This window comes from Peromyscus leucopus, unplaced genomic scaffold (assembly GCF_004664715.2).
Source record: "Peromyscus leucopus breed LL Stock unplaced genomic scaffold, UCI_PerLeu_2.1 scaffold_1124, whole genome shotgun sequence".
Classification (NCBI taxonomy): domain Eukaryota; kingdom Metazoa; phylum Chordata; class Mammalia; order Rodentia; family Cricetidae; genus Peromyscus; species Peromyscus leucopus.
In genome coordinates, this window is record NW_023504253.1 from 4,033 (window position 1) to 23,854 (window position 19,822).

Sequence of the window (19,822 nt, forward strand, 5' to 3'; positions counted from 1 at the left end):
AGATGGGACAGAAATACCACAGTCAGTTGTTCTCTGTATTTTTACCTCTCAAATTATTTTATATTAGCTTTGGTTTTGTGCAGCTCAGTAATTGGTTAGCATCCTATTATCAATATACAAGTGTAGTGACAGTCTGCTGCTGACTTTAAAGAGTATGTGATGTTACTTTTTGTCTAACATCAGGGGCATGGTACTCACTTAGAGCTTCTACTGGAATGCATTTTAAATGGCTTGTATACTTCTTCATGAATGGGGCAAAGAAGCAATATTTTTCTTTCATGAACTTGTGGAGGTGAACATTTACTCTCTAGCATTTGACAATCTTTTGATTGGAGCTCCTTTTTATTTATTATTTTTCTTATTATGAAAAGTAAATGTATATACAGATTTATTTCCATATGTGTCATTTTAAAAAGCACAGTGGCTTAGGAGCCATTGCCACATACCCATGCAGGCAAGACATCCTCATTAACCTTTTGCCTGACAAAGTCATTTTATTCATGTTTCTGCCATGCTGAAATCTTATCATCCTATTGACACCAGAGGATTCAATTTATGACAGCTTCTGCTACTGTCAAATTTAGCCTCTGGAGATCATGCACCACTGAGAGTCACAGAGATGCCAAAACATCCATGGCCAGCAATTCCTTGCAGTCTTAACAAAAGGATTTTCCCTTGGGCAATCACAAGAGCCCAGCGTACAGTCAGCTGTTAGCTCTCCATGTTTGGCTCCACACAGGAGGATAATGGCCTTGTTTCACCCAGCTTTAATGGGCTCATCTTGGCAGTGATTGTGACAAGTTTCAAGTGTCCTGGATGGTTGATCTACCCAATTTTAGGAAATATTTATGTCTGACTAAAAATTGTGACCATATAAAGGTAAGTAACACAATATAATGTAAAAGTATGTATTTCTCTATAGGCTTCATGCAATCTTAACAATATTGTCTGTATATTCTTTTGTGCTCTGAGGAAACCTTCTCTGATTATAATCACAATACTTTTACCATACCTCAAATATTCAAAATATTTTAAATCAAAATATGTGATTACTTCATGTATATGAAACAAAGAACCAAATATGTCATAAAAGTATGGCATCTGTGCTTTGTTGTAACATACAGTATAATGTAAAATATCTATTACATCTCTGTTACTTTAAATTAGATATACAATGGTTTTCTGACATATATTCACTTTTTGACAGTGCTGCTTCACAGATCATCTTATGTTCTTCCATAAGGAGACAGATAATATCTAGAAACTGTCCATGTTGGATGACTACATCCCCTCATTTTTTGAGAATTGTAAAATGTAGAAAACATTGTGCTTCTAAATCTAAAAATCAAATTCTTATCTATTTGGTAGTTAATATTTTCAAAAAGAAAAGCTTTCTTCTTTTCTAGTTGCAGAATATATACAGGAAATCAAAATGAGGTTAAAGTTTCCATTTAGCAAACAGTTTGCAAAATAATATGTTTTACGCAGCTTTTTCTGATGGAAACTAGTCATATCTTTTGTTATATTTCATTAACTCACATACTGAATCATATGCAATTTACTGTATGTTGTAAATTTTTGCTGGTAATCACATTAATATGATTCTACTCACCAGTGAAGAAAGGATCAGAACACACATTTGTTTCATCCCACATTACATGCAACAATCTCCACAAACACCTACAACTTATTTACTCTTGATAATATGACTCATAGTGCTGTCATTCACTAGAGTCAGGTAGTCAAATTACAATTTTCTTCTAATTGATTTGGAATAGATATTCTCTAGGTTGAATAACACCTACAAATTCAGATGTAGTCAGAAAGATTTTTTTTTTAGTAAGAAATACTATATTACATGACTATAAACCGTATTAAATGTTCCATGATCCAAAGAGTGAACAATGCATATTCATAAAGACCTATGACTGCTCCTGCATTGGGTCCTTTCTCATACAAATAGCTATCTTTACCTTTTCATATTGCATAATTATTGCTTTACCAGTTCCCAAACGACAGCATGCCATAATACTTCCTGCAATCATTTTTCAATTCAGTAATAAATCTGTGAAATTATATTACATAAAAATCTATGGTATTAAATTACATAATTGCAGAGGTATTTCTCAACAATTTCTTAACAAATGTATCTTTTATTTAATCAATGTTTATTTAATCAAAGAATTTTTGAGCTGACTGTTTTACATTTACAATGTTAACACATTTAGTAGAGAAGTATGGGTAGTATTTTCATTTCATGCTTTTGAATGACAAATTTCTTCGCTTCATACTTATTCATTTTTGTGTGGATATGTGTAGTGTGGATATGCATGTGGGTACAAATGTAGGTACACATTTGTGCACGTGAGTGTGAGTTTCTAGGCTATGTTGTCTCAGGTGGTTAAATCTTGAATGACGAAAAGTAACAGAGGTAGGTGTTCTGTGAAGGATTCTTATTGATGTGCTCGACTGAGCAAAAGCCATCTCATTACCTTTGACACAAAGCATTTGGCACAATACCTGGCCCATAAAAGATGCCCTGAATTTATAAGTTGTTATCCAGAGACTATATCAGTGAAATAGCAAGACAGAGAGAAAGTAAGTACAACATCATGCCATATCATGGACATGGATGTCAGAAGACAATTTGCAGGCCTCCGTTCTCTCTTTCCACCATGTGGGACAGTCTTGGGACAAGTACATATTCCTACTGAGTCTTCTTGCTGGTCCTTTAAAGTTTTTTTTTGAAAAACACCGTGTGTTGTAACATATTCTCAGATGAAAAATATGAGCAGACACCTGTTGTGCAGTTTTATGACTGCTGAACTACATAGTTTTTGAGTAATGTGAACAAAAGTTTTATTAATAAAAACATATGTTAAAATCAGTTTTATAGGGAAAGTAAATGAGGACAGATATGTATTCCATAATACATATATTTTTATATATTTTTGTGAGATATATCATTTGGATATTAGCTATCTCATAAGAGGTAGTTGCTATAGAATATATATGGAATAGGGAGGGTCATGATGGACAATGAATATGGAAAGAATTTATGCTAAACAATAAGTCTCCCAAGAACTGAATTTTACTTTCTTTTAGGGGTTTGAGGTAGGGTCTTACTATATTTCAAGGCTGGCTTTGTAGTTGCTCTAGCTCAGGCTAGCTTCAAATTCACTATCCTCTGGCCTCTTCCTCCTGAGTGTGGGATTACAGGCATGTGCTACTACACTAGGACAGTTTTTATTTCTTAATACGATGCTCCATTTTGTCACTGGAAGATTTTCTGCTTCTCAGAGGTAATTAGAACAGATGGTGATATGAGGACTCACTCTGAGTTGTGTTTCTCAGCCTTTAACTTGATGTCCTTGAGATGTGTATCCTAATGAAGTTGTTCTTGAGGGTCCCGGAGCATAGGGGAGAGAGAATTAAATCCAAATGGATTTTGTCACTTGAAAATATATGATGTTTGAAATATTTGGAGGTCAAATACTTTTTCTGAGAAGCCACTGGAGTTGTCTCACCCAGCAGGAAGAATGGATTCTGAGTGTGAGACTATGTGATTTTCCAGGCTGACTTAGTTATATAGATAATTTTCCTGGGTGGTTTGTGTCACTTGTGTGTTAGAATGTCTGTCTCAATGCACAATTGAGGTGATTCTAAAAGTTATTATTTTTGCCCATTAAATGCTCTTTAACTTAGATATGGTGTTTATAAATAGCATGGTACAGCACACATACACACATACACATAAACATACATATACAGGGTGAGGGAAGCAGGGACAGAGACAGATAGAGATGGAGAAATAGAGATACTGAAGGAGAAAATAAACTATTGCTTTTGATTCTAAATTTCTGAGACCTCAATGATGTCCACAGCACTCAAATAGATAATTGTTATAACTCAATATTTGGTGAAAAGGAGGATTATTGTGACAAATAAAAGAGATCATGTATCTGAGAAAGATTGAAAGAAAATATAACTAAATGAGAGCAGTAGCAAAATGAGCAACTACTTGCAGACATACAAGTATATAAGACAATCAGCACGGAGTAGAAAAAAGGAAAAGAGGTTCCAACAGCGGCAGGGAGGTCAATAGGAAAGGAAAATGAGGGAGAAGGGACAAATACCACCAAGACTATTTGATAAAAGCCTCAAAGAATCTTATTATTTTATATTTACCTCAAATTATACAGAATGCAAGTAAGAGTATGCATTGTGTATATATATGTATATACATGTACATTTGTACGTATATGTACATACATACACATACACACACACATACACATACACATACACACATACATATGTTTATGAGCAATGTGGAAGTTATGCCACTGGGGCTGACAATGTTCCCCATAAGAGTCACAGACTAATAAAATCCCTAGTACAAAGTACAAGAAATCTATTTTCAAATGGTTGGCCAGAGTAGTCCAAGTGACTCCCCAAAACGAAGACTATGGCTCTTGCCCTTGGTTACTGCTCAGAGACTGAAGGTAAACCTGGTTGCTGAAGACACCACACACTGAGGACACAGAACTAGAGATTCAACCTGAAAGCCTCCTTTAATCAGTTTAGGTTTCATGGCACTAGACCATCCTACCATGCTGTCAAGGGAGGGAAGCAATTAATAGTACTACCCAGTTGTGCCACTATGGACCATAACAATGACTAGCACAGCAAGATCTTTGTAAAAATGTGACAAGTGTCAGTCACATGTTGGTGGCAACCAACAGCTATCTAATTAGATGTAAGGCTCATTAAACAGGAGGGAAACCATACGTGGTAAGAGAAAACTAACCTGCTTCCCAGGGCTAGTGGGATCATGGATCCTTGAGGAGAATCTACTATTGTCAATTTGATAGAGCAACATAATTCCTAATTGTATTTTAAATCTTATCTTTATATCTATAGATAAGTATCATTATCATCCCTCATCAAGGAAGCCTTTCTTCTTCACAGCAAGTGGAGATCATCATAGAAAACCATGATTGGACCTGTAGCATGAGTCTTAAAAGGTCTTAGTAATAAAAGCAAACCCAGAGCCAGGTATTGGGCTAAATGCTGAAAGATCAGAGAAGCAGAACAAGCCACAGCCATCTCACCGCGCCAATTCCTCACCTGGTCCTGTTTCCTCAAACTGAGAGCCTCTGAGTTCTCACCTGAATGGATCTCAGCTGAACTGCTGCTAAAAGCCTTAAAGCTTAACCAGGCTCTAGTTCCTGGTTTTCATGCCTTATATACCTTTCTGCTTCCTGCCATCACTTCCTGGAATTAAAGGCTCACTTTCTGGGATTAAAGGTGTGAGTCACCATGCCTGGCTATTTCCAGTGTGACTTTGAACTCACAGAGATCGAGATGGAACTCTGACTTCAGAATGCTAGGATTAAAGGTGTGTGTGCCACCATTTTCTGGCCTCTATATCTAGTGGCTGTTCTGTTCTCTGACCCTGGATAAGCTTATTAGGGTACACAATATTTTGGGGAACACTATCACCACATGGACCCAATGCAGAGATCAATGGACAGTGGGAGTCAACTGCAATGGATATGTCTATATCACATCTCATGCATTTTTATTTTTCAGGAAAGATAACAGAAGACGGCCTGAAAGATTATAAGAGCCAGGTTGCTGGGAAGTCATCTGTGAAGCAGTCTTTCACAGAAATGGCTGTATAAACAAGACCAGAACAATGTTAACATCAATAGAAATGCTAACCTGGAAGGAAGAAAAATCTAATGGGTTCGCAACTCTAGACAAGTAATTATTAGCAACTGATGATTGCTGAGAGAGGAAAGTTAGCTTCTCCTAGGGTTGAGCCCTCTAATTTACTCTCTGACGCAAAGTGGTCAGCCATGAAAATATCCAAATAATCAACAAAAATAGACTCAGCAGTTTATAATTTTATAATTGTATAATATATATATATATATATATATATATATATATATATATATATATTACAACAATAATCAGGGAAGAGGCAGCCATCAATTTGAGAATGGGAGCAGAACATGAAAGGAATTTGAAGAAAGGGACATGGCTAGATTGAAGAAAGGGAAGACATAAAGTGAGATATATCACATTTTAATTTAAAATGTATAAAAATGCAAAACATGAAATTTAAAAAGTCAGTACTGAGAGTTTCCAACACTTGAAACCACACTGATTACCCCCTGTCAGGAATTAAGCAAGTAAGTGTTCAGCCATGTGGAGTTCTTAGTCCACAAGTATTGGAAACTGTCCTAATTATGTTTCCTGTTAGTATGATAAATACTTTGACAAGAACAATTTAAGGGACAAAGGGTTTATTTGGTTCACAGTTCAGATTACAGTTCATCACTGCAGGACCTGAAATAGCTGATCCTATTCACAGTCAAGAGGAAAGAGACAGAATTTATCCACTCTTATGCTCAGCTCTCTTTCTATACTCATAACAGCTCAAGATCTCCAAGCTAGGCAGTGATGCCACCCACAGTGGGTGTGTGCTCCTGCCTCAATGACTGTAATCAGGATGATCCCTCACAGATATGCTCATAGGTTAACTTGATATAGACAATTCCTCACTTTCTGAGTGATTTTTAGATTGTGTCAAATGTCAGTTAAAACTTAACCATCATGGACAAGTAGTCTCATATGTATGGAGAATTCAATATTGCCTTATTAACATTTCCCTATTTCATGAATTATTTGTGCTACTCAATATTTCCACAACTAAAGCAAAGCTCTGTGCTGGAAAATCACCAGTTAAATGTTCAGAGAGTTCAAATCTTTTTTAGTTGTCAATCCAGAATTCCAAACAATATTCAAAATAGGTCTCTAGTTATCAAGCTGTAGAAATGGACTCTGAAAGTATTGTCTTAAAATGGGTTTTTCTTTATAAGGAGCAAGCTGGTCTGGGGATTTGGGGACTATAGACCAACGGCTTCTATATCATGGGAATTTCTTCCAGAACTTTGCAAGCATATAAATGCTTAGTCATTATCTTGGGAAATAGAATCAGAATCCATCCATCCTGAGTTGAAGATGGAGACAGCCTTATATTTTACAGATTCCCTGGGCAATTGCTATGACCATTCTCATTTTGGAAACAGGATTTTGACAAACATCCTCCAGGGCAGTATTCTCAGCCCAGAGCTCACAGTGAGCATTCTGAGTCATTAAATGCTAAAAAAAGGAAGGGGATAGTTTATCTCAGTGCTTGTTTTATATAGAGAATACTCAGTAATTGAGATAACTGTACCATTCCAGCTGGGGCCAACAATTACTTAGTACATTCTGTTTACCAAGCTCTGTACTCTGAGCCTGGATAACCCTTACATTGGATACATGATATTTCTATTGTTATTATGGAATAAGAACACTGAGATTAGAGAGTAAGAAATGTCACCAAGGGCATGTAGAACATGATGGTGCCACTAGCCACCCACATACACTTGCAAGTCATATTTTCATGCCTCTTATATAATAAGTTTCCAATCTTTGTCTCTGGGAATTTTTAGTTTAAATTATCAGTTGTATAGTAACCTAATGAAGTTCAAGGCAAAAGTTTAAAAAGTATTAGCATCCCATTGTGAAATGAACTACTGTTAATATTCTAAAGTATTATTATATCCTTTCACATATTTCATGCAGTTTGAACTTTTCATTTTGATATATAGTAGTTACATGTACAATGCATTTTGCTTTGAGATGAGATTTCCCTGAGTATTTTTCTACAATATTATTATTCCAGAAATTACATCTTCAACAGTTTAACTAAGATTTTATTTGGATGATATAACCTTCTTTCCTGGCTTTGGATTCCTTAATTACTTGTACTTTTTATTATAAATAAAACTGCACACCTCAGGACATTCGTCCAAATATCTAATTTTACATATAATTCTAGAAGAATGGGAATGAACTAAGAATGGGTAAACTCTGAATAATAAAATATGAAAATTTCCCTAACAAAATACCATAGGCTAGGTTGCTTGGACACCAAACATCACTTTACCACCATGGAGGCTGGGCAGCCTAAGGTACAGAGCCTGGCCAGGTGGTTTCTGCAGAGGGCCTTGTTCTGACTTGCAGATGCCTACAGTCATGCTGTGTTCAAGGACAATGGAAAGAGACTCCATCCCTTGTAAGAGCAACAATGGCAGCCTGTGGTACTCAACCCTCATGACCATTCTGAATCCACCCACTCTGTAAAGGTCTAACCTCCTAATAGCAGTACATTGTGGATTAGATTTGGGCAGACAGAACACTCGATCTTAGAGTTGGTATGTGATAAGGTTTCCATTATTACTAATTTCCTCAGTGAATAAAACAACTTTATCTCTTCACTCACCTGATGAAGTGGTCCTTGAGATCAACGGTTTTTTCTTGTTTCTCAAGTGCTGGGATTAAAAGTGTTTGTCACCACTGCCTGGCTCTGATTCCAGTGTGAGCTTAAAGTCACAGAGGTCTAGATGAATCTCTGCTTCTCAAGTGACAGGATTAGGGGTGTGTGCCATCACGATCTGGCCTCTATGTCTAATCTAGTGGCTGGATCTGTCCTCTGATCCCCAGGGAAGTTTATCAGGGTACACAATATATCACTACATCATTTCCTATGTAAGGGTTTCTAAACTACATAAAAGTACATAAAGCAAGCTCAACACCAGTGTGGTGGTTTGAATAAGAAAGTCCACCCTACATAGACTCATATATTTAAATGCTTAGTCACCAGGGAGTAGCACTGAGATTTGAAAAGGCTTAGAAAGTGTGTCCATGCTGGAGTGTGTCCTTGGAGGAAGAGTGTCATGAGAGGTGAGCTTTGAGGTTTAAAAGCCTATGTCCATGCTCTCTCTCTCTCTCTCTCTCTCTCTCTCTCTTGGCCTATGGATCAGGATGTAGTTCTTAGCTGTTTCTCCAGCATCACACCTGCTTGCTGCCATGCTCTCTGTCTCCATGGTCCCTGCCATGATGCGGTCAGGCTAAGCCCGATACTGTAAGCAAGCACCCAATGAAATACTTCTTTTATAAGAGTTGCCTAGGTCATGATGTCTCTTCTCAGCAAAAGAACAGTGACTAAAAACTAGCATGCATGCATGGATTCCTTGCCTTCTGCTTTTGACTACTGATGTGATGTAACTAAGAGCTGCAAGATCCTGCCACTGTGACTTCTCCAGTATGATGGACTATAGCCTGGAACTGTGAGTCAAATAAATCATTTGGACCTTCAGCTGCTTATGTCATTTTATTTTAGCTCAGCAACAAAAATTAAACAAAGTTTGTTTAGGACATATATTTAAAAGTTTGTATAAAGATAAAGTGTAGAAACATTTACTAGTTTCCACCCCTCTTAACATTCATTGTTTAAAAAGTAACTTCTAGGGCCTGGAGAGATGGCCTGGTCAGTAAAATGCTTGTAATCCAAGCATCAGGACATGAGTTTGGATTCTTAGCTCCTACAGACTCTGGGCACTGTGGTGTGTGTATACAGTCTCAGCACTAGAAATCAGCCGTAGGAAGGTATTTGGAGCTCACTACCAGGCAGTGGTCAATGAACATTTCTAGGCTCAGTGAGGTCCTTTCTCAAAAACTAGGTAGAGAACAATTAGAGATGACATGAGCATTTGTTTCTACTGTAAGTTTGCAAGCACATGCATGTGCATAGGCAACAGCATACACATGTACACACACTTACACAAACGTACAAATGACACAACAAACATTTGTGACAAAGCAACTTCCTTATTTTATACGAAATATTCTCTAATTTTAGTTCCTAATGCTTTGTTTATTCATCTGTTGCTTGAAATACATCATGCAGAATATATAGGATAGTATCTGTACATTGTACAAATTAATAAATGCTATACCATTATTTATTAAGCTTTTTTATTTTCTGTAGTTTTTCTCTTTTATCCTTTATACTTTTGAGGTCTGACAGCAGCTCCCAAATAATCATATGTAGAAATATTCATTCATATGAAGCTGGCCTTAGCTGGCTTATTTAAATAGCAGCTTTTCTTATCTTAAATTAGCCAGTCTACCTTTTGCCTCTGGACTTTAGCTTTTTCTATTTTTGTATATCTTTTCTTTACCTTCTTACTCTTCTGAGATTGTGCTGGGTGCGCTCCCAGCATCCTTTTCTCCTTCTCCATTCCTCATAACTTCCTTTTATTTATTCTCCTATTCTATTTTCTCTGCCTGGCAGCCCCAGCTTCCCTCTCCTGCCTAGCTACTGGACATTCAGTCTTTATTAAACCAATCAGGTATTTTAGACAGGCAAAGCAACATGGACTCACAGTGTTAAAAAAATGCAACATATCTTTGCATCATTAAACAAATATTATACAACATAAACAAATGTATCACATCTTGAAATAATATCCCAGAATTTTTCTCTTTTGATGGGTTCTTTATTAAATATCAAAGTCATTTATTATAGTCCTTTATTTCTTCTTAAACTGCTATCATACCATTTATATTATTATGATATTGTAAGAAATTTATATATTTTTAGAATAGCTAGGCATCTTGTTAATGTTCAGCCTAGATCAAATTTTCAATTTCAAAGATTATGAAACAGGAAAAGGTAGTTATATATATAAACTGATACTGAACTGGAAAAGGTGGTGCATGCCTTTAATCCCAGCACTTGTCAGGCAGAGGAACCTGGACATTTTTGAGTTTGATATCTGCATATTGAGTGAGTCCCAGGAGAGCTAAAAATGTACAGTGTGACCATGTCTCAACAAAACAAACAACAAAAACTGGAAACTATGGAGTAACATTATTAGAAATGTGGGCTATGTCTCTGTACCCACTTTTAATTTTTTCTTTTATTAATATTATTAAGAAATTTTCTACTCATTTTTAATACAAATCACAGATCACCCGGCCTCATTCTTCGCCAACGCCAACTTTCCCCTCAATGCACCCCCATTCCCACCTCCCCCAGTTTAAGCTCTCCCATGGGGATTCAGCAGAGCACAGTACATTCAGCTGAGGCAGGTCCAAGGCCCTCCTCTCTGAACCAAGGATGCACAAGGTGTCACACCTTACACACTAAGCTCCAAAAAGCCCACTCACACAACAGGGATGGATCTTGATCCCCCGCCTGTGGGTCCCCCAAACTGTTGAAGCTAAACAACTGTCTCCAGTAACCGGCGGCATAGTCCAGTCCCATGGTGGCTCCATAGCTATGGTGAACCCTCTTTTAGACATGTACTCAAATATAGTGTATGTAAAGAATGAAACAAACATTTTTTTCCATTTAATTGTATTTTATTATTCAATAGCAATAAAAGAGATAACAGTCCATTAGGAAATATTTACAAAATCACTAATGTGCTGGATTAAAGGTTCTCCCTTCATGGCCACTGGAGAAGAAAGGCCGGACAGGGTTTTTGAAGGTGCCAGGGGGGTACCTATATATGAGGGAACTCTTGGCAACATTCACAAAACTTAAACATCCACGCTCACAATCCAGGAGCACCCCAACCCTGCCCAGGGGCCTCTCTATATAGTGCCAATATAGAGGGCATGTGGTGAGGAGACTGTAATGATTACCCTCCCTCATACACACAAGAAGAAAGGCACCCTCATAGTCAGTCATTTGGTTGGTATTCCTTAACCAGGAATCCTCACAGACACCTACAGCCCAGTCCCCAGAGTCCTGCAAATCCACCTCCCAGTAATATTTCCCCGAGATGAATTTCAAGGATCCCCAGGAAGCCAAATAGCATCCAACAGAATCCACAGATGTATCCTTAAGGTGAGGTCCGAAGCTGAATTCTCTCAAGACATTAAATAGGTTCATCTTGGAATCGAAGGTGGTTACATTGTCAAAGAAAATGTGCACCTGGATGTGCTTGCACCTTTCAGTCAGTCCGGTGATGGGTAGGGCACTGAGTTCAGGTTGCATACCCTTGGGCATGCTCAGCTGCATTGACTCACTCCTTCTGACCATGTCATCCACACCCTGGAGCAGTACCACATATGGCTCCTGGGACATTGCCATCAGCTCCTGAAACATTTCTCTTAGTTCTTTGCTCTTTTGGACCATCATGGCTTCACTCTCCCTCAATTTCTCTAAAACACATTGGCCTTCCTTTCTCATGCACTCGATATGTTTCTCTTCCTCTTCACAGAGGAATGAATGCAGCTCCCTATACTCTGACCTGATCATTTCTTCCCGCTGAGTCACATAGTCCATCCACAAAGTTTTTGTTCCCATCGCTGCCTCGATATTCTCTTGATTTTCTTGGATCTTCTCCCATAAAGATGCCATCTGCTTCAGAAGTCTTTCCATTTGATCTTGAGCTGCTGCCTCAATGGGACAATGTCTGTGACCTCTGTGCTCATGGGAGTTAGAGCAGAGCTGACAGAGGAAGATCCTGCTCTCAACACAGAAGGTCCTCTTTGTCTCCTTGTGGCTCACACACTTATGCTCCTCAGAGCTCAGGTCCTTCATGAGGCTGGCTTGTCTGGCAATGGACACCAGCTTCTTCAGAACAATGTTGGTTCTCATTTCCTTCGGTAGGCATGGTTCCCGACACATAGGGCAGTGGACTGGAAGTTGGGTGTCCTCCCAGGAAAGCTGGAGGCAGGCTCGACAGAAGCTGTGGCCACAGCTTATGGTGACTGGCTCTGTCAGGCAGCTCAGGCAGATGAAGCAGGTGAGTTCTTCCTGGAAGGCTTGTGAGATGTCTGACTCCATTTTCCCACGGAATAGTCTCTGGTCTCAGCAGTGTCTGGTGGGCACACAACAATATTAGCTCAGCTCTGTGGTGTGACCCTCAATGTGTGGGCTAGAAGGATCTAGCAGTCTAGGAGCCAGAAGGTATGGAAACACACTCTGTCTGCTCTAGAGAAGAATGAACCTGGCTGGCCCCTGGAGTGTCCTTATATACTCTCTGGAGACCACACCCACTGGAAATAGCAGTAATCTAATTGGATGGAAGATTGAATTATAGCTATGGCGAATCCTCACAAAATAATCCTCCACAAGTTTTCCTGAGTCACACATCTTATCTGGGTTTGATAGGTCACACCTTTAAATCAAGATTCCTAGGAATTGGGCTGTTGAGGCAAGGAGGAGTTTTAGTTCAAGGCCTGCCTGGAATATACAGTGAGAACTCATCTTAAAAAACAAAATAAAGAGCAATTTTACTACAATATTTCACTGTTTCTAATATTTTGTGATGTGCTTATAATTTCGGTTTACCTTTTCCAATTTAACAGTTAATGATATCAATCTGTGATTTTAGCAAATATCAACATTAAAAACTTCCTAATAATTCCTTAAGAATTTACTTCAACTTATGTTTATCAAATTCAACCGCAACTGCAATTTCTTCAAATTCATCCCTTTTTCTACCCACTCCCCTCTCTGTTCTTTCCTTCTTGCTTTCAAAAAAAAACAAAAAAAAAAAAAAAAAAACTACATGGGGAAGCCAGGGAGGGGATGTTGGTAGCACAGGCCTTTCTTCTTAACACTCAGGAGACAGAGGCCAGCATATCTCTGAGAGTTTCAGGCTAGCCTGGACTACAGAGTGCATTCCAAGACAGGCTCCAAAGCTAAACAGAGAAACCCTGTCTAGAAAAAAGTAGAAAAACAAACAAACAAACAAACAAAAACATTGGTAAGGGAAAAAAAAGATGTTTAATGAACAAAACCCAAGATGCTATGATATGTCTTGTTAGGGAATTTTCTTGATTGAATCACTGGAATTAAGAAACCCCACCTAAACTCAGATGATTTGAGATGTGAGAATTCATCTTAAATCTTAGCTGTACCTTCTGTTGGCAGCCTGTATAAAGGACATGGAAGAAGGAAATTCTTTCATCTTTGCTATTTGTCTTCTTGCTCTTGTTCTCACTGGCAAGGTCATCCCTTCACTGGTGTAAGACCCGACTTTTGGGGTTAACCATTAAGAGGACTGGCAGGATAAGGATCTTTTGTATTATTTATGTGGCAAGCCAGTTGTTGACCTAGAGATATGTGTAGTATTTAGAGAGCACGAGGAATCATAATGAGTATGATAAGATAGATTCCAAAGAGTATATAAAAGGATGAGGATGAGGAAGACATAAAAATTCAATGTAACTTAATAAATTCTAGACTAGTGAAGATGTCCTGTATGTAAATTTTTTTGAGGTTTGTAGTTAGAAATATGGTTCAGATAAGGATTAGTCCAAACTGAGTTGGGAGGAATCCTACAGATGAAGTCAGGAATTGTGATATCAATCATGCTCTGGCTTCACTGTAGCATCTTCCCAGTGTTGGAATTAAAATCTCTACAATCACAGGTGTTACAGGATAGGAGACCAAGAGATGGAGTCTACTGCTTCCCCTTAGGCAATTTTCTTTGCCTCCAAAATCATTGCCAGATCCTGGAAAGCCTTAACCCTAGTTGATTAGATCATAGAAGCCATTTAGATTCTGCCTTTGAGAATGCCAGGGCCAAAAAGGCAGGCAATTTTATTCATTTAAGTCAACATTTGGGTGTGAGCTAAGCTTTTTCAGGGCTCTCTGCTCTTCCTCTTTGGGGGTCTGAGGATTAGGAAGTGTGGGTACAGGATGAAGGCATCCTGAAGTGGAGGTTGTATTTTCACTTTCCTCAATTCTCTGTTTAGCTCTAGACTGCATTTTTAACTGAGTTAATTGCTTTCTTGATGTCCAGTTTTTTTTAGTTCTTTACTTATTTAGATATTATCCATCTATAGTGTGTATAGTTGGCAAAAATCTTTTCCTATTCTCTAGGTTGTCATTTGTCCTTGTGACAAATGGTGTCCTTTGCCAAACAGATGCTTTTCAGTTCCATGAGGTTCCTTTTATTAATTGTTGCTTTTAGTGACTGTACTATTGGTGTTCTGTTTAGAAGTCCTTTCCCTTGTCTACCAGTTCAAGACTATTCCCCACTTTCTCTTTTATTAGTTCTAGTATATGAGGTTTTATGTTGATGTGTTTGATCCACATGCAGTTGAATTTTATGCAAGGTCATAAGTATGGATCTATTTTCAGTTTTCTGTGTTTTGAGGACATTATCAGTGTTTCAGATCAAAATTATTAAAGTATGATCCTAGAAAAATACAGTGGTCCACTTACAATGAAATGCTGACATAATCCTACTTAAACCCAGGGAATTTTGTTGTTGTTATTGTTGTTTGTATGTTTGTTGCTTTGTGTTTTTGTTTTTTGTTTTCATTTTTTTTGTTTGTTAAAATAATAATTATTATTTTAATTGTAATATTGATATTTTTGAGAATCTCAGTTAGGAGTTTGAGATTGATATCCAACTTTCCTCTTCACTTAGAGTAGAGCACAGTCTCTTAAATATCAAACATGGTTTATTTTTTTAGGCAACTTTTACTTTCTATGTAGTTGATACCTATGTTTAGTTTCTTCCTGGTATCCTACACCAAGGTGTAGATGTAACCAACCATCTTATTAAATAAGAAACACAGAAACAATGTAAAAGAGAAAGCCGGGAGGTCAGAGCTCAGAGCTAAAATCTCACCCTTCCTCCTGTGGTGGTCCTAGCTTCCCGAATGAGAGCTATTTCCCTGTGTGTAAGTTGTTTCATAGTCATTCTGCCTTCTCATTGGTTGTAAACCAAACACACGACTGCCTCGTCACTGTCTCTATGTACAGCCCCCCAGGTCTTAAAGGCATATGTTTCCAATGCTGGCTGTATCCCTGAACACACAGAGATCTATGGGATCAAAGGCGTGCGCCACCACCACCACCACCACCACACTCTGTCTATGGCTCTAATAGCTCTGACCCCCGGGCAACTTTATTTATTAACATACAATCAAAATCACATTTCAGTACAATTAGAATACCACCACATTTCCCCTTTTCTATTTTAATAAAAAGAAAAAAAGCAAAAGGTTATAACTAACAAAAGAAAAACTATATACAAAAGTACAATAATTATATACAATATATACACATAATAAATAACTAAACAGGCATTTGACAAATCAGAGAAAATAATTCCATTATCTATCCTATTTTGGTAAATCCAAGATGTATCTAATGTACTTTCTATTCTAATTAATTTTCAAATATAACTAACTAATCTTCAACCACACCTAACTAATCTTCAACCCCCTCAGAGACCCAAGAAGGAAATAATATTAGCTAACAAAAATAAAAACAGGAAGTGCATGCAAGCAACTTTCAAAAAATTTGTGAGTTGACAAAAACTGCCAGCTGCCTGGACAGTCACCTGAGATTTCTCTGCAGTGTTGGGACATCATCTTCAGCCTACAGGCTTATCGTATCTGACAGACTCATTTGTGAAGTAGGATGTACACAAGGTCAACAGTTCAACCTCACATTGGGTGAGAGCAGTCCATGTACCAGAAACACCTGAATTCCACTAGTGTCCTGTCATGATTCAGGGTTTTAAATTCTGGAAATTGTTGACAGTTTTTGAATTCAGCTGTCCATTCTTCTTGGCTGTGTATCTATGGCTTCATCTCAGCATCCCCTTCTTCTCCACATCCCTCTATTAAATGCCAGTCTACCATCGAGAGGCGTGAGCTTTCAGGTGCTGTTCCATTGCAGAACAGAAACCATCGGCCTTCTGCCCATTAAGCTGCCTTCAAAGAAAAGGGCACTGTACCTTTTCCAGATTGCAAAGGCCACTTCAGGGATGGGGCCATATTGTCCTGGCCTCAGAAGATGTCTTTTGATAAAGCCATAACCACACTTGTTTTGACAAGAATCAGTAGTCCTTTGTTTCGTGTTCTGTCTGTCCATTTTGTCCTGTTTATTCGAGGATACTTTGTTGTCCAATGGCTAACTTTTGCCACAATGAATGTTAACTCCATATGCAGTTTCTTCGATGCCCATGTTTTCTCTGAAGTAGATTGGTACTGCCAGGAGCCGACATGTCTCAAAAAAGAAAAAATTTCTAAGTTATTAAAACACTTTAAATGCCATATTCTTTAGTGTTTGAAGATGACCTGTCTAAAACATCTCTGCTCAATTTTTAAAACATATCTAATATGACTACAAGTTCTATTGTAATGTCTAACTACTAACTTTCATTACTTTATATCCTAATAGTTGGTAATAATAACATTAGTGGATCAGAAAATTGCGTTACATTGTTAAATGAATGGTATGAATACAATTAGAAATATACATATAGCATTTTCTAACAATATCAGTTTCAAATTTGTATACAATATAAAACAATCCAATCCAATGTAAAGTATTTAAATCTAGTAATTGTCTTTCTCTTTTCTTTCTTTCTTCCTTTCTTTTTTCTCTCTTTTTTTTAAATAAGAACCTTAAATCTAATCTCCTTTGCTTAGCCTTTTTCCTAACCCTTGACAACAACTTGTAACCAACCCCCCTAAACATTGAAAATTATCCCAGACCCAAAACCCATTAAAAAAAAAAAAACACCTGCCCCACACCACCTCTTTGGGAATGTGGGCATCGTATTCTTAAAATTGCTTCCTGCTGGGTATGAGCGAAGTTTTCTTTATCCTGAAAGAAAAATTTTAGGTTAATTGTCAAATTCTAGGAAAGGTAGCTATATCCTTCATTATCCAGTCTGTGTATAATGCCAAAGTTCAGGGTTTATCTCAAGTCCTTATTCAAGTAGTCTTTGAGACTGGATCATCTCAGCTAGTCATCTCAAAATTGCTCTGAGCACCTTGTAGTTCAAAGCTGATCTGTGGATGATGTTTGTCAGCTTAATATTATTATTGTCCACGTGGAATTGATGTTGTGGGGCCCCATCTTCTTTCTGGAGACTACAATTGATGTTAGGCCTGGCCGTGATTTCCTGCAGAAAACTGATAAGGGACTGGAACACAAAGACATATATATGCAGCTAATTGAAGCCTTTTTTTAGAATTAGTTAGTACTCTATATGACCATTCATATCTTAACAAAGTTTAAAATGTATAAATATCTATATCTATCTATCTATATATAGATAGATATATAGATCTTGTAAATTTTGATATAAATTTCATACTTTAAGAAGAGTTTAAAGAATCAGAATAGAATCAAAGAGTTGAGACTAGTAATAGAATAGTCCCTTAATTAATTTGGCTTTTGTCCTGTCCCATAGCAGAAGATGGCTCTTTTATTCTGGCATGATACAGGGAGTTTGCATTTTCCTTTTAACAACATGCTTGAGTTTAAAGAAGGAGAGAGCCATTCTCCAACTCCAAAGTCAGCTTTAAATTTTAATGGAACTGGGACTATTAGAAGACTAATAGTGTTAAATCTTTAGAGAAATGCAGAAACAAATATTTAGGAAGACATAAAATTTTTTAGATAATATATACCCATACGCCGTTTCACTCTGTTTCTTGGGATAGATGATTTGTCCCTTTTCTTCAGTTGTCTCATTTGTCCAGTGTTCTTCACATTCCTTAACCTTCATTCTCCTAAAAGACAAAAACAAAAACCTTTCCCCAAGACTCATTTTGGGGATGTTTCCTTTTGGGAAGTTATTATCTGATTAAATGAAAAGGCATGTGTTACTGGTACAAGTTAGTTTAAATTGGATGTTCATGCTGGTTGATGAATTCTATCACCTCCTCTAATTAAGAGGTCTCTCTTGTTCAAATCGAACCTTTATCAATTTTGATGGTAACCACAGCTTATCTTTTCCTGTAGAAACAAAAGCAAAACCTCATCCCCAATGTAATACATACCCTGGTTTCCATTCTGAGGTCAGCACATCCTTAAAGTATATAGGCTGATTTAATTCTGTAGTTTTTTCTATGATCCAGTGACTCTCTGCAGCTGTTGTTCCTTTCTCATTGGCACTGAGAAAATTCAAAGTTAATAGAGCATTATGCAGTCTATTTCTGGGGGTTTTTGTTACCCATTTCTGTTTATTTAGCATATCCTTTAGAGTTCTGTTTGATCTTTCTATAACTGCTTGACCTGTAGGATTATGTGGTATGCCTGTAATATGCTTTATATTGTAATAAGCAAAACTGTTTCATTTTAACAGAGACATATGATGGAGCATTGTCAGTTTTGATTTGTGCAGGTATACCCATGATGGCCATAACTTCTAGCAAATGAGTGATTACAGAATCAGCTTTTTCAGAACTCAAAGCAGTTGCCCATTGAAATCCTGAATAAGTATCAATGGTGTGGTGTACATATTTCAATTTTCCAAATTCTGAAAAGTGAAACAATTCCATCTGCCAGATTTTATTTCTCTGAGTACCCTTTGGGTTACATCCTGCTGGTAATGGCATTTGATTGTAGAAGGAACAAGTAGAACATTTCTTTACTATTTCTTTGGGTTGTTGCCAGGTTATGGAAAAATCCTTTTTTAAACCTTTACTATTGACATGATGTTTTTTATGAAATTCTGAGGCCTCCAGCACATTTTCTAACATTAATTTATCAATCTCATCATTGCCTTGTGCTAGAGGGCCTGGCAGAGCAGTATGGGATCGAATGTGAGTTATATATAAAGGATAATTACTTTTCTTGATTGTATCTTGTAATTGAATAAATAGTGAAGTTAATTCTGAAGCATCAGAGATAAATTCTGCAGTCTCAAAATGTAACACCACTCTTTCAGCATACTGAGAGTCAGTTACTACGTTGAGAGGTTCTGAAAAATCCATTAATACCAACAGAATAGCATACGATTCTGATTTTTGAACTGAATTATATGGACTTTGAACCACTTTACTTAAATTTTCTGATTTGTAACCTGCCTTTCCTTCTTTGTTGGCATCTGTATAAAATGTACAAACTCCAGATATGGGTTTTTGCCATACAATTCGAGGCAAGATCCAATCAGCTCTCTTTATAAGATCAATTCTA

General features: G+C 37.3%; 1 protein-coding gene across 1 annotated transcript; it reads right to left on the reverse strand.

Annotated features, from left to right (window-relative positions):
• Positions 1-11,329: 11,329 nt before the first annotated feature.
• Positions 11,330-13,524, reverse strand: LOC114686086 (tripartite motif-containing protein 43-like). Its single transcript, XM_037201688.1, has one exon. The coding sequence runs from the start codon at positions 12,704-12,706 to the stop codon at positions 11,330-11,332; it is 1,377 nt and encodes a 458-aa protein (XP_037057583.1). The 5' UTR covers positions 12,707-13,524.
• Positions 13,525-19,822: the final 6,298 nt, after the last annotated feature.